General features: G+C 44.1%; 1 protein-coding gene across 2 annotated transcripts; it reads right to left on the reverse strand.

Moving 5' to 3' along the window:
* Window positions 1-1,001: 1,001 nt before the first annotated feature.
* Window positions 1,002-8,688, reverse strand: LOC115150408 (TBC1 domain family member 20). Of its 2 annotated transcripts, none has more exons than XM_029693663.1 (8): window positions 8,326-8,688; window positions 7,422-7,654; window positions 7,214-7,294; window positions 3,360-3,546; window positions 2,909-3,010; window positions 2,646-2,787; window positions 1,987-2,171; window positions 1,002-1,474 (listed from the first exon to the last, which is right to left on the reverse strand). In XM_029693663.1, exons 2-8 carry the CDS (start codon window positions 7,615-7,617, stop codon window positions 1,207-1,209), a joined length of 1,161 nt encoding a protein of 386 aa, XP_029549523.1. In that variant the 5' UTR covers window positions 7,618-7,654; window positions 8,326-8,688; the 3' UTR covers window positions 1,002-1,206. The 2 variants fall into 2 exon arrangements, with proteins under 2 accessions (XP_029549523.1, XP_029549521.1); XM_029693661.1 differs by having other exon boundaries at window positions 7,422-7,607; window positions 8,326-8,606.
* Between the last annotated feature and the right edge of the window lie 7,149 nt (window positions 8,689-15,837).

Consider the following 15,837-nt stretch of genomic DNA (forward strand, 5'->3'; position numbering starts at 1 on the left):
TGTATGTCTGTTGAACAAATATGAGCAGGTCGAATGCATCACTTTTTTTTTTTTTTACTCTGTCAACAAGCTCAAGTGTCATTGCTAAAAATGAAATGCGTAAAAACCTTGTCATTTCTTCAACCAAGCCATTTGGTGAGTATAATGAGTTCTGCTGAAATGTGAAGACATGTGGAACTAACAAAATAGGATTTAATTATTGTGCAATAAAAGCATGGAATACAGTCAGGGCTTATGGGATATCTGGCAGTGCCATTGGTGTTTTGTCCGAGATCACAAAGCTAACCTATTACTCATCTATTTTAGGCATGCTGTGGAAAATAACTTAAGCAAATTGTCATCCATGATAAATATGGGTGGTGTGTTTGTGCAAAAATTATATTTCCTATAACTTAATGCTTTAGAAAATGATACAATTAAGTGCTAAACATACAAAGATGGGAGTTGTGTATTTGGTCTTGGTACAGTAATGAAAAGGACGTGTTTTAGGGCAGGCAACTTGACTTGATCTGCCAGGGGGGGGGGGGGGGGGGGGGGGTGGGGGGGTGGGCAGGCCAGGGGGGGCTTGCGAGAACTCTGTCCTTGTGCCAACATGGCCCATGTGAGGCTCATTTAACTCACCCCTGAACTAAATAGCACGCACACACAGCATCTGAAATGGCACCCTATACAGTGCACTACATTGGCACCCTATACAGTGCACTACATTGGCACCCTAGTCCCTTCTCGGACACAATCACACACGCTCTTCATGGCAGCAGTTTCGAGCCCAGTAACTACTCTTCAACTAGTCACTACTCTTCAACTAGTCACTACTCTTCAACTAGTCACTACTCTTCAACTAGTCACTACTCTTCAACTAGTCACTACTCTTCAACTAGTCACTACTCTTCAACTAGTCACTACTCTTCAACTAGTCACTACTCTTCAACTAGTAACCCAAAGCCTTAATAGTTGCCGCTTGCCATCACATAAATAGCTTAATCCCTCTGTGCACAACATTTATCAGTATCCAGTTATTTTATTTACAAATATAAATTAAAGACAATGTTAACAGTCAAGTCTCTGTTCCATTCTCGTCCTTAATAATAGGAAACAGAACTCCATATTCTCTTTCCCTCTCGTGTAAGTCTTCTGTTGTAATAGCCGCCCTGTTTAAGTCTGTACGTCAGCCCCTACTTGTTCCCTCCAAGTCCCCCCTCGCTCTCAGGGGAAGAGATGCAAGTCCAGTTTGGGCACCCACTCCAGGGCCGTGTTGACCAGGGTGAGGGCGGCTGCCCCCAGGGCCACAGTGAGCCCCATGACGGCCAGTCGGACGAAGCGTCGGGCCACAGTGGGTTGTGCCGTCGCCACCATGGCCCCTGCAGCCGCTCCTTCCAGCACCTGCTTCTCCCTCAGCCGCCTTCGCAGCACTGAGTCAGGCCGCTGCTGCTCTGAGACCAGATCAAAGTCTTTAAAGGTGGAAGCTGCTGTCCTGAGAGACCAAGGAAAACATTAACACCAGCCAGCTATTGCTGGGACAACACAGGGGAATTCACAGCTGTTTGGGGCAAACCTTGTTACTTCTACAACAAACTAGTTCTATAGTTCACCTATACTACTAGTGGTATAGGAGAACAAACATCAGAAGGAAGGACATGTATTTTCCTAAATATACAGTACCTTAGCTTGGGGTATGTATAAGTTAAAATTCATGTGTTATTGTTTAAATATGCTGGGAATAAGTACATGATAGTAACAGTCGTACAGGCTAATGAGAAGGAGGGGACAGAATTCTCTTAGTGTCAGGTTATTAAAGCGACAGTTCACACCATCTCACCAGAGCGTGTTGAGGGAATGTGACTCAACAGCAGGGAACAGAGGGAGGGGGTGAAAGAGAGCAAAAGACAGACAGGAGATATAGGAGGTAGAGGATCTGTGGGGGGGATCCATGGGAGACTACGTGGAAAAAAAGAGATAAGCGAGAAAGGAGGTAGACAATCTTACTGTTGACTGTACTGTTGGGCAGCCTCCCTGGCCAGCTCGGAGGGGGGGAACTGGACAAAGAGGTCTCCTGCACGGCTGATGAGTGTCTCGTAGGGCAGGTCCTGGGGGATCTGGGACAGAAGGTGGTGCACCGACGCCATGTCACACTCACAGTCCAACACCTCATCCTCCCGGTACAGCACAATCTGGAATAGACACCGACCAAACAGTGCACACACAATACAACAACTCGTTAACAGCATGCAGTCTATGGCCTATGCCAGGGTTTCCCAAACTCTGTATTGGGGCCCCCTCTGGGTGCACGTTTTGGTTTTTGCCCTACAACTACACAGCTGATTCAAATAATCAACTCATCAAGCTTTGATTATTTGAATCAGATGTTTAGTGCTAGGGCAAATAGTTTGGGAAACCCTGGTCTATGAATCGATTGAATTCAATACAATTTTATCAAACTCCTCAGGGGCAATTTAGAAGCTATTGTCCAAAGACAAGAGCACAGCATAAGTGGTCAGCTAAGCTCTGCTGCAAAAATAAAAATATGTTTTTCATAAGCAAACACTTGATTTGTGAGGCACATTTGAACTCTAAGAATGATCTAGCCCCTGACCAAAGGAAGAAAAGAGAGGGTTATGTTGGGCTCCACTTTAGAGGACACTCACCACAGCAGCAAAGTAGATTGGCATCAGAGGATGGCAGGCCAGGAAGAAGTCATACAACCGCACAACGTGGCGGAAATCTGATAGGACGTGGCCAAACCAGGTGATAAGCCAGCTAAGGGCAAAGATTGTGCCCACCTCTGCCCTGGAGACACATTCAGTGGAACATAAGTAAAATTATTGGTATTGTATCTTCATTACTTGTGCTCATCAATTATTTGACTAATTAATTATTGTACTAACAGAACAAGAGAAGAGATGCTTACTGCTGCATGAAGTCATGTACCTCTGGGTTGATCCTCTCGATGATTGGCATCAGATAGTTAAGGATGTGTTTAGTGTTGTCCATGGTGGGGTCCATAAAGTCCCTGCAGTAAAGGAACAGCAGAGGACCACAACATGACAAATTGAACCAGGATTAGAGAATCAACATGACAGTTTGCCAATCATAAACATAGGAAGTAGCACTGTGTGTGTAATTCAAATGAAATGCTTCAAGATGACTCGTCTCCACTAGCAACTGTTTAGGATGACTCATCTGACCAATCATGTGCAGTTTACAGTCATTTAAACCGGCACACACGACAAAAGCTAAAACAAACGGTTGTATTGTAACTGGCTACGTTCTCTTTTCAAAATGGATTCCCCTTCTACTTAACCCCCATTTTAAAGCCAAGCTCCTGTGGGATTGGAACACCAAAACAGACAAAGACCAACCTGAGGTGGTGCGTAGAGAGTTTCTCTACCAGAGCGGTGGCCAGACGCTCGTCCAGCACAAGCAGGAAGGTGACCACAATGTCGTGGTAGCCCTGGTAGTAGTGCAGCTGGGTGTTCCTTCCCAGCACCCGCAGGATGATGTCAATCAGCTCCTCCTGGAGGCCCTGACGCTGCTTGTCTGGCATGCCTACACAGGGAGAGGGGTCAAAGACACTTCTCTGTATATGTCAATGTCGCTCTTGCTGCGGGTGATTCTTTGATCCACCTCTACGCAGACGACACCATTATGTATACATCTGGCCCTTCTTTGGACACTGTGTTAACAAACCTCCAGACGAGCTTCAACGCCACTCCTTCCATGGCCTCCAACTGCTCTTAAAAATGCTAGTAAAACGAAATGCATGCTCTTCAACCGATCGCTGCCTGCACCCGTCCGCCCGACTAGCATCACTACTCTGGACGGTTCTGACTTAGAATATGTGGACAACTATAAATACTTAGGTGTCTGGCTAGACTGTAAACTCTCCTTCCAGAACTCATATTAAGCATCTCCAATCCAAAATTAAATCTAGAATCGGCTTCCTATTTCGCAACAAAGCCTCCTTCACTCATGCTGCCAAACATACCCTCGTAAAACTGACTATCCTACCAATCCTTGACTTCGGCGACGTCATTTACAAAATAGCCTCCAACACTCTCCTCAGCAAACTGGATGTAGTCTATCACAGTGCCATCTGTTTTGTCACCAAAGCCCCATATACTACCCACCACTGCGACCTGTATGCTCTCGTTGGCTGGCCCTCGCTTCATATTCGTCGCCAAACCCACTGGCTCCAGGTCATCTATAAGCCTTTGCTAGGTAAAGCGCCACCTTATCTCAGCTCACTGGTCACCATAGCAACACCCACCCGTAGCACGCGCTCCAGCAAGTATATTTCACTGGTCATCCCCAAAGCCAATACCTACTTTGGCAGCCTTTCCTTCCAGTTCTCTGCAGCCAATGACTGGAATGAATTGCAAAAATCACTGAAGTTGGAGTCTTATATCTCCCTCACTAACTTTAAGCATCAGCTGTCAGAGCAGCTTACTGATCGCTGCAGCTGTACACAGCCCATCTGTAAATAGCCCATCCAACCAACTACCTACCTCATCCCCATATTTGATTTTCTTCTCTTTTGCACTCCAGTATTTCTACTTGCACATTCTCATCTGCACATATATCACTCCTGTGTAAACTGCTAAATTGTAATTACTTCGCCACTATTTTCCTATTTATTGCCTTACCTCCTTACTTCATTTGCACACACACTGTATACAGATTTTTCTGTTGTGTTATTGACTGTACGTTTGTTTATCCCATGTGTAACTCTGTTGTTCTTGTCACACTGCTTTGTTTTATCTTGGCCCGGTCGCAGTTGTAAATGAGAACTTGTTCTCAACTGGCCTACCTGGTTAAATAAAGGTGAAATAAATAAAATAGGTCAAAAGGCCCAGCTGATTTCCTCAACTAGAGAAAAGAATGTATAACTTGGCCTTTATGCACTGATGTCAACAGGAGACTGAGCTCCCACGGTAGGATTCTGTATTATACAACTATAGGTGCTTTTCTCCAGGGTCCCTGTTCGGGTGCCAGTTCTATAGTATTGTTAGAGGGGTAAAGATAATACCACTACCAGACACACACACATCAGCAGAAGAGACTGCCTAGAGTGTAGCCTGTTGGCCAGAAAGGATATCTGGCAAAAAGACATCTAAAAACAAGTTACTGCACAGGGGTAACCCGACCAATAAAACCTCATACAAGAATAATGACAGGGCAATTCAATTGCAACTAAATAGAAACAATTGACAAGAAAGAACCCAGTCATAAACCTTAGAGAATTAGCAATATTCTGTATTACCTCCCAGTGGAGGAGTGAGGGGGGTATGAATGTGTGTGTGTGTGTGTGTGTGTGTGTGTGTGTGTGTGTGTGTGTGGATGTGTCTGTGTGTGTATGCGTGTGTGTGTGTAGGTGTAGGTGTGTGTATGTGGGTGTGTTCAGAGACAAAACAGAAGGCCTTATAATGTCCAAAAAGCTTCTTGGTCAATAGTCCCACACAAAATCAACAGTTCAAAGAATAAAACAAACTCATGCAACCTCCCTTTAACTAAAATTACAAAAAGTTCATTATTAGTTCACCAAAGGGATTGAAAATAAGAGGGAACGCATAACAAAGAGAGAAATTATTTCAGTGTAAAGAACTGAAGGAGATAGAAAGATGAGTTTAGCTGTTGCATCCAGGCTTGAACGTGCATTCGTCCATCTGACACAATCATTGGTTAGATATTTGGCAAAAGCTTGCAACAATGTTGCTAGTAATCCATGTGATCAGAGGCTTGAACGGTTCTAACGCATCAGGGGTAGCGCGATAAAGACGATCAAAAGGTTAAAAAAATAAATAATTATAATTATAAACTAAGCACGCTGAAACTACAATACTTCTGCAGAGTTGCACACACTGTCAAACTGATGCGCTAACCGATAGAAGAATCTGTGTAGGGCTTTCTTAATAATAATAATTAGTATCATTTGCCCATGTGCTTTATGCATATCCCAACTCCCCGAGACACCCTCAGAGGTGTCACGGGCAGGTTCCGCCATTAGCAACAGCAACATTGCAGCAATTAGGATTAAGTGCTATACTCAAGGGCACACCGGCACCTTGTCGGCAAGGGATTCAAACTACCAACCTTTAGGTTACTGGCCCAATGCTCCAACCGCTAGGATAGCTGCTGCTTTAATAAAGAAAGCTGTGACACATAGAACACACTCCAAAAGAAACAAATACAAAATGACAGGGTTGTGTAACCTGTAGATCTACATCATACAAGTCAAATTCAAGAGGGACAGCCAAAACAGAAAATGACAAAACACAACATACATAACATGATTTAGTGCTATTCTAAGAACACGGTCTGAGGTGTGCATGCATACCCCACAAGACATGCCACAGGAGGTCTCTTCACAATCCCCAAGTCCAGAACAGACTATGGAAGGCGACAGTAGTACATAGAGCCATGACTACATGGAACTCTATTCCACATCAGGTAACTGATGCAAGCAGTAGAATCTGATAACAAAGAAAAGATAAAAATACACCTTATGGAAACGCAGGGACTGAAGAGACACAGGTACAGACACACGCATACAGGCGCTATGGAAACGCAGGGACTGAAGAGACACAGGTACAGACACAAGCATTCAGGCGCTATGGAAACGCAGGGACTGAAGAGACACAGGTACAGACACACGCATACAGGCGCTATGGAAACGCAGGGACTGAAGAGACACAGGTACAGACACACGCATACAGGCGCTATGGAAGCGCAGGGACTGAAGAGACACAGGTACAGACACACGCATACAGGCGCTAGCAAATGCACTCTACACACACATTGTAATATTGTTGTATGGTGGTATCATACATTTTGTGTTGTAGATATGTAGTGGTGTAACAATGTTATATGATGTACTGTTTTATCTTTTGTTTTATGTGTAATGTGGGGCGGCAGGTAGCCTTAGTGGTTAGAGTGTTGGGCCAGTAACCCGAAAAGTTGCTGGATCGAATCCCAGAGCTGACAAAGTAAAAAAAATACAAAATCTGTCGTTCTGCCCCTGAACAAGGCAGTTAACCCACTGTTCCCCGGTAGGCCGTTATTGTAAATAAGAATTTGTTCTTAATTAACTGACTTGCCTAGTTAAATAAAGGATACATAAAAAATGTGAGTGCCTTAATGTGTTTGGACCCCAGGAAAAGTATCTGCTGCCTTGGCTAATGGGGAGCCCTAATAAATACAAATGTGTGTCACTCACCAGGAGGGAATCTTTTAAGGGAACGCTGGACATCCAACAGCACCTGGTTATAGTCCTTATTATTCTCCCTCTCTATTTCCTCTGGAGAAAAGACAATGAGAAAAGGGTGAATATTTGCCCCTGCACTTAATTGTGGTCTAGTACTCTTTGTAGCCTCCGTGGCATCTATGGTCTGTCAGTAGCAGTGCCCACTGCCCAGGCAGCTTACCTGGTTTCTCAGGCAGGGTGTCGGTGGGCACGTTCAGCAGCCGGGGCCACACTTTACAGCGGATCTCGTCTGTGAGCAGCCCCCCCTCACTGATGGCCATCCTCCTTAGTGCCGCCACATCCACCGGCGTCACATTCAGGGCCTGAGAGATCTCTGCCACCTTCCTCTTCCTCCGGGAGTCCCCATCTATCCACATGACAACGGTTCAGCTGAGGTCCCTCAACCCACAGCAGCTACAGTAACACAGTGGCCATTAGCCAGAACATCCTCCTGAGATAGCTATACTCGGAAGCGGAGAGCCTCTCCAAGTACATCCCTCACAAAACTGAACTGCAGACTCCCAGCTCGCTAAAGTGAGGGAGCACTCCAGGGAGGCAGCACATTCTCTGAGTTGCCAGCCATCATGTAATGTAGTAGTGAGCCCAATTCATGACCTTATGCCTGGATTTGTAAGACAGTCCCCCTGCACTTTGCTTGATAGTGATGCCACACAATGGGAATAATTGTGTGTTTACAGTATGAAGAAATATGAGTTATTTAGATACCTAACATGGTCCTTCAAGGAAGCCAGTAAGTACTAGTAGTATTTATTGTTGTCCTTATGTTGGATGAAAGACTTAGGAGACCATGTCTCCAAATCAATAGGTAACCTTATCAGTCAATTATGTGTTTTTATCTAACGTTAGCAAACGTTAATGCAATTAGCTAGCTACATTTTCCAGCTCCTGACATTCGCTAGTTAGCTAATCTAACACGAATTACGTGCAAACATGACAAATAGCTAACTAGTTAGCCAGAGACACCTTCTCGACTAATTCAGGTAACTAGCTAGCTAGCTAACGTTAACTAAAAACATATATATAAAAACAAACGAGTGTCCATTACGCTATCTAGCAATACACACCTTGTTTTCCTATCCCATTCAAAGGTGAAGACGCACCAACACTTCTAGATCTTTTCATGGTTTCCACGCTAGTCCTATTGTCATCGTAGAATACTCGATCGATATAATTTTCTTCCTCCACCAAATTGATTATACATTACAAATGGTCACTCCTACTAGCTAGAGAGATAGCCAGTTGCCAAGCTGGTCCAGTGAAATAGGCCATATCCTTATTGCCTGCACAAGGTAGCTATCTGCTGCTGCTTTCTTCTTCTTTGGGATTGGGTTGTCGGATCGCAGCCAACGTTTAAGGTGTTTACACCGCCACCTACTGTACTGGAGTGTGAGGAAGGTCACGGCCTTCCTACAGTACATTAAATTATCTTCATGTGTCCTGTTTTTCTAAGTGAACTAGAGCCCTAGACACCACTTCCCTCCACGTTTCTTCCCCCACTACACCACCCCAACCCTGCCCAGCCTCTCTAACCTTTTCACACAAATAAAGGTAAAATAAATAAAATCTCTCCTTATCCAAGTCATACAGTTCACAAAATATTAGGAGCGGTTGGGTAGGCTGTTTGGAGTGATTATCCGACAGGATAAAAAATTCATCATAATAATAATGCCCCCCCCCCACTTCTAAAAACCAAAGTTGCGCCTCTGATTATTTTTATATGCACATTTTCATGGAACAGTTTCATTTCAATAATAAAGTATTCGTTTCTAAAAAAGGTTGTAGTGTATACACCCTTGTGTTAAACTAGGGCTGACAGTGAGGACTTGTGAAGAGCAGAATCAACAGCCTCTGCATAATCAAAACAGTTTCTTTGAGAAGGTGTTAGCCATTGTTATGTAAATGATATCTGAAAAGTACCAGTGGCCTGGCTTTGGCCCCAAGTGAGAGCAGGTCCACAGGAGACATGGCCCAGTGAGACATGGGTGCCGGACCACGTAGATGGAAACAGAAAACTCTGAGCCTTTTGGTTAAAACACTGGGGTAAATTGTGAATGGAAATGCGCTACAAGAGTACAAGTGCTGATCTAGGGTCAGGTCCCACAAGTTAATATAATTTGATTCATTATGATCTAAAAGTAAAAACTGATCCTAGATCAGCACTCCTACTCTAAGAAGCTTTGTGAATATGGGTCCAGATAAAACAAGTTGACCCTAGCCCCCCAGCACATAAGCCATTGCAGAATAATTACTGGGGACTGAGACAGGGGGGGATGGGAGACACTGTGTCACCAATGTCACCCCTGGACAGGGCCAGCCAGGAAGGAGCTTACCCACTCTGAGGCAGTGGTTGTGTGGCTACCAGAGGTGTGCTTAGCAGATCTGAAAGAAAGGCCCAACATTATTTTAATGAGAATTCAGTCCACTTGACAATTCAACTGTCAGGAATCCCACTTCCTGAGTCTGTTTTCTGCCTGAGCTGACTGTTTTTTGTTTTGGAGTCTGTTTCCTGAGGTTCCTGAACGCACCCTGTCTGGTTCCCAGGTGACGAAGCTAGGCGGGAGAACTCTTGATCACCTGCATCTCATCAGCCATCTGCACACCTGGTCCTGATCATCACCTCTTCTCTTCATAAGCCCTGACCTGACATCCATTCCCTGCCGGATTGTTAGCAATAAACAGTATGTTGTGTCAGCGTATCAGCTTCATGTTACCAGAGTTAGTTTTGTTGTTCTGTACTTTTTGCCGGTTACTCACCCCCGTTTACTCTGTCTACAGTCATCCTTCCGGAACATTCAACTCCCTTGCCTGGCCGTCGGTGGTTTCAGTGACATCATTGGATCTGCCTATTCACTCTCATCAACTCACCTCCGCTGCCGCTCCGTCTCCTGGATTATTCTATTTTCACCTCGAGACTGTAAATAAATACTCACCTTCATTTTACTCACCTTGTCCTGGTCTGCTTCTGGGTTCACCTTTAGAGAATCTTGACATCAACAGAATTCAGTATTCTTCATGCTGAATTCATACAACATGAGACAGATAGCATTACAGTACACATATATTAAAACATCATATGGAATGTAATACAGATGATGTGCATGTGGTGGTTTCAAATAATAATGTTACTACAGATAACAGTTAGCTCTATCCATCCTTTTACTGAAAATGTCTATCTGATATTATAGCTAGCTAGTTGTTTTATTTTTTATTTCACCTTTATTTAACCAGGTAGGCTAGTTGAGAACAAGTTCTCATTTGCAATTGCGACCTGGCCAAAATAAAGCAAAGCAGTTTGACACATACAACAACACAGTTGTACATGGAATAAACAAACACAATCAATACAGTAGAAAAATCTATATACAGCATGTGCAAATGAGGTAGGATAAGAGAGGTAAGGCAATAAATAAGCTATGGTGGCGAAGTAATTACAATATAGCAACTAAACACTGGAATGGTAGAATGTGCAGAAGATGAATGTGCAAGTAGAGATACTGGGGTGCAAAGGAGCAAGATAAATAAATACAGTATGGGGATGAGGTAGATTGGATGGGCTATTTACAGATGAGCTATGTACAGGTGCAGTGATCTGTGAGCTGCTCTGACAGCTTGTGAGGGAGGCAAGAGTCTCCAGCTTCAGTGATTTTTGCAGTTCGATCCAGTCATTAGCAGCAGAGAACTGGAAGGAGAGGCGGCCGAAGGAAGAATTGGCTTTGGGGGTAACCAATGAGATATACCTGCTGGAGCGTGGGCTACGGGTGTGTGCTGCTATGGTGACCAGTGAGCTGAGATAAGACGGGGCATAGACTTAGACTTATAGATGACCTGGAGCCAGTGGGTTTGGTGACGAGTATGAAGCGAGGGCCAGCCAACGAGAGCGTACAGGTCGCAGTGGTGGGTAGTATATGGGGCTTTGGTGACAAAACGGATGGCATTGTGGTAGACTGCATCCAATTTGTTGAGTAGACTGTTGGAGGCTATTTTGTAAATGACATCGCCAAAGTCGAGGATCGGTAGGATGGTCAGTTTACGAGGGTATGTTTGGCAGCATGAGTGAAGGAGACTTTGTTGCGAAATAGGAAGCCAATTCTAGATTTAATTTAGGATTGGAGATGTTTAATGTGAGTCTGGAAGGAGAGTTTACAGTCTAACCAGTCACCTAGGTATTTGTAGTTGTCCACATATTCTAAGTCAGAACCGTCCAGAGTAGTGATGCTGGACGGGCGGGCTTTAACTAACCACCAGACGAGCTTCAATGCCATACAACTCTCCTTCCGTGGCCTTCAACTGCTCTTAAATGCAAGTAAAACTAAATGCATGCTCTTCAACCGATCGCTGCCCACATCTGCCCGCCCGTCCAGCATCACTACTCTGGACGGTTCTGACTTAGAATATGTGGACAACTACAAATACCAAGGAACAGTCACAAACTTTTACAGATGCACAATCGAGAGCATCCTGTCGGGCTGTATCACTGCCTGGTACGGCAACTGCACCGCCCTCAACCGGAAGGCTCTCCAGACGGTAGTGCGATCTGCATTACTGGGGGCAAACTACCTGCCCTCCAGGACACCTACAGCACCCGATGTCACAGGAAGGCCAAAAAGATCATCAAGGACAACAACCACCCGAGCCACTGCGTGTTCACCCCGTTATCATCCAGAAGGCAAGGTCAGTACAGGTGCATCAAAGCTGGGACTGAGAGACTAAAAACAGCTTCTATCTCAAGGCCATCAGACTGTTAAACAGCCATCACTAACACAGAGAGAACATACAGACTCAAATCTCTGGCCACTTTAATAAATTGATTTAATAAAGGTATCACTACTCACTTTAAATGACGCCACTTTAATAATGTTTACATATCCTACATTACTCATATCATATGTGTGTACTGTATTCTACACCATCTACTGCATCTTGCCTAGGCCGCACGGCCATTGCACATCCATATACACTGCTCAAAAAAATAAAGGGAACACTTAAACAACACAATGTAACTCCAAGTTAATCACACTTCTGTGAAATCAAACTGTCCACTTAGGAAGCAACACTGATTGACAATACATTTCACATGCTGTTGTACAAATGGAATAGACAACAGGTGGAAATTATAGGCAATTAGCAAGACACCCCCAATAAAGGAGTGGTTCTGCAGGTGGTGATCACAGACCACTTCTCAGTTCCTATGCTTCCTGGCTGATGTTTTGGTCACTTATGAATGCTGGCGGTGCTTTCACTCTAGTGGTAGCATGAGACGGAGTCTACAACCCACACAAGTGGCTCAGGTAGTGCAGCTCATCCAGGATGGCACATCAATGCGAGCTGTGGCAAGAAGGTTTGCTGTGTCTGTCAGCGTAGTGTCCAGAGCATGGAGGCGCTACCAGGAGACAGGCCAGTACATCAGGAGATGTGGAGGAGGCTGTAGGAGGGCAACAACCCAGCAGCAGGACCGCTACCTCCGCCTTTGTGCAAGGAGGAGCAGGAGGAGCACTGACAGAGCCCTGCAAAATGACCTCCAGCAGGCCACAAATGTGCATGTGTCTGCTCAAACGGTCAGAAACAGACTCCATGAGGGTGGTATGAGGGCTCGACGTCCACAGGTGGGGGTTGTGCTTACAGCCCAACACCGTGCAGGACGTTTGGCATTTGCCAGAGAACACCAAGATTGGCAAATTCGCCACTGGCACCCTGTGCTCTTCACAGATGAAAGCAGGTTCACACTGAGCACATGTGACAGACGTGACAGAGTCTGGAGACGCCGTGGAGAACGTTCTGCTGCCTGCAACATCCTCCAGCATGACCGGTTTGGCAGTGGGTCAGTCATGGTGTGGGGTGGCATTTCTTTGCGGGGCCGCACAGCTCGCCAGAGGTAGCCTGACTGCCATTAGGTACCGAGATGAGATCCTCAGACCCCTTGTGAGACCATATGCTGGTGCGGTTGGCCCTGGGTTCCTCCTAATGCAAGACAATGCTAGACCTCATGTGGCTGGAGTGTGTCAGCAGTTCCTGCAAGAGGAAGGCATTGATGCTATGGACTGGCCCGCCCGTTCACCAGACCTGAATCCAATTGAGCACATCTGGGACATCATGTCTCGCTCCATCCACCAACGCCACGTTGCACCACAGACTGTCCAGGAGTTGGCGGATGCTTTAGTCCAGGTCTGGGAGGAGATCCCTCAGGAGACCATCCGCCACCTCATCAGGAGCATGCCCAGGCGTTGTAGGGAGGTCATACAGACACGTGGAGGCCACACACACTACTGAGCCTCATTTTGACTTGTTTTAAGGACATTACATCAAAGTTGGATCAGCCTGTAGTGTGGTTTTCCACTTTAATTTTGAGTGTGACTCCAAATCCAGACCTCCATGGGTTGATAAATTGGATTTCCATTGATTATTTTTGTGTGATTTTGCTGTCAGCACATTCAACTATGTAAAGAAAAAAGTATTTCATTATTCAGAACATTTCAGATTATTTCATTCATTCAGATCTAGGATGTGTTATTTTAGTGTTCCCTTTATTTTTTTGAGCAGTGTATTTATATGTACATATTCTTATTCATCCCTTTAAATTTGTGTGTATAAGGTAGTCGTTGTGAATTTGTTAGATTACTTGTTAGATATTACTGCACAGTCAGAACTAGAAGCACAAGCATTTTGCTACACTCGCGTTAACATCTGCTAACCATGTGTTTGATTTGGTTTGACTTAACTCGCCCTCATTCACTTCCATTTCATGGGAAGTGTTTTTTCTTCTGACCAATCAAGTGTTTTCATTCTGGAATGCACTTTCACGTTTCACAGGGTTTCGGTCTGGAAGCTTTCCAATGTGCTAAATATGGATCAAATTTGTTGAAAAATCCTAGCTAAATATGGATCAAATTTGTTGAAAAATACTAGCTAAATGATATTCACAGAATTTGAATGATACAGCAAGGTGTTGGGTATAGTATAACTGCTACAAAGCTGATGATAGCTAGCTAGCCTCTTTTCTATTAAAAGTACATGGCTGGTTAGCTAGCTGGCTAGCATTAGAGCCTTCTGGCTAGCCTGTATTTAGTGGTCCTTTACGTTTTTTTAATTTTTTTATTTCACCTTTATTTAACCAGGTAGCCAAGTTGAGAACAAGTTCTCATTTACAACTACGACCTGGCCAAGATAAAGCAAAGTAGTGCGACAAAAACAACAACACAGAGTTACACATAAACAAACGTACAGTCAATAACACAATAGAAAAGAAAAATAGAAAAATCTATGTACAGTGTGGGCAAATGTAGAAAAGATGTAGAACATTTTGGAAAAGACAAAGTCCATATTATGGAAAGAACAGCTCAAATAAGCAAAGATAAACGACAGTCCATTACTTTAAGACATGAAGGTCAGTCAGTGCGGAACATTTCAAGAACTTTGAAAGTTTCCTTATGTGCAGTCGCAAAAACCATCAAGCGCAATGATGAAACTGGCTCTCATGAGGACTGCTGCAGGAAAGGAAGATCCAGAGTTACCTCTGCTGCAGGGGATAATTTCATTAGAGTTACCAGCCTCAGAAATTGCGGCCCAAATAAATGCTACGGATGATCTCTGCATGTGTGGTTCCCACCGTGAAGCAAGGATGAGGTGGTGTGATGGTGTGGGGGTGCTTTGCTGGTGACACTTTCTGTGATTTATTTAGAATTCAAGGCACACTTAACCAGCATGGATACCACAGCATTCTGCAGCAATACGCCATTCCATCTGGTTTGTGCTTAGTGGGACTATCATTTGGTTTTCAACAGGACAATTACCCAACACACCTCCAGACTGTGTAAGGGCTATTAGACCAAGAAGGAGAGTGACGGAGTGCTGCATCAGATGACCTGGCCTCCACAATTACCCGACCTCAATTGAGATAGTTTGGGATGAGTTAGACTACAGAGTGAAGGAAAAGCAGCCAACAAGTGCTCAGCATGTGTGGGAACTCCTTCAAGACTGTTGGAAAAGAATTCCAGTTGAAGCTGGTTGAGAGAATGCCAAGAGTGTGCAAAGCTGTCATCAAGGTTAAAGGGTGGCTTCTTTGAAGAATCTAAAATCTAAAATATATTTTGATTAGTTTAATAGTTTTTTGGTTACTACATAATTCCATATGTGTTATTTCATAGTTTTGATGTCTTCATTATTATTCTACAATGTAGAAAATAGTAAAAATAAAGAAAAACCCTTGAATGAGTAGATGTTCTAAAACGTTTGACCTGTAGTGTGTGTGCGTGTGTATATATATATATATTTATATAATTTATAAATTAGATTGAGTAATAAAAGCCCCACTTTTGCAAATGCTCATTTTTCATTGGCTGTCCACTGGTTTCAATAACAATGATTGATAGGCAGCTTAAACTTCTTGAATTCAAACATTATTGGGTTCAAATACACATTTAGATTTGTGAACAGCCATCCACAACAGCCACAATCCGTAAGGCGCAAATAGCTACAGCTGAAGTCAGAAGTTTACATACACCTTAGCCAAATACATTTAAACTCAGTTTTTCACAATTCCTGACATTTAATCCTAGTAAAAATGCCCTGTCTTAGGTCAG

The sequence above is a fragment of the Salmo trutta genome, chromosome 16 (assembly GCF_901001165.1).
Source record: "Salmo trutta chromosome 16, fSalTru1.1, whole genome shotgun sequence".
Taxonomy (NCBI): Eukaryota; Metazoa; Chordata; class Actinopteri; order Salmoniformes; family Salmonidae; genus Salmo; species Salmo trutta.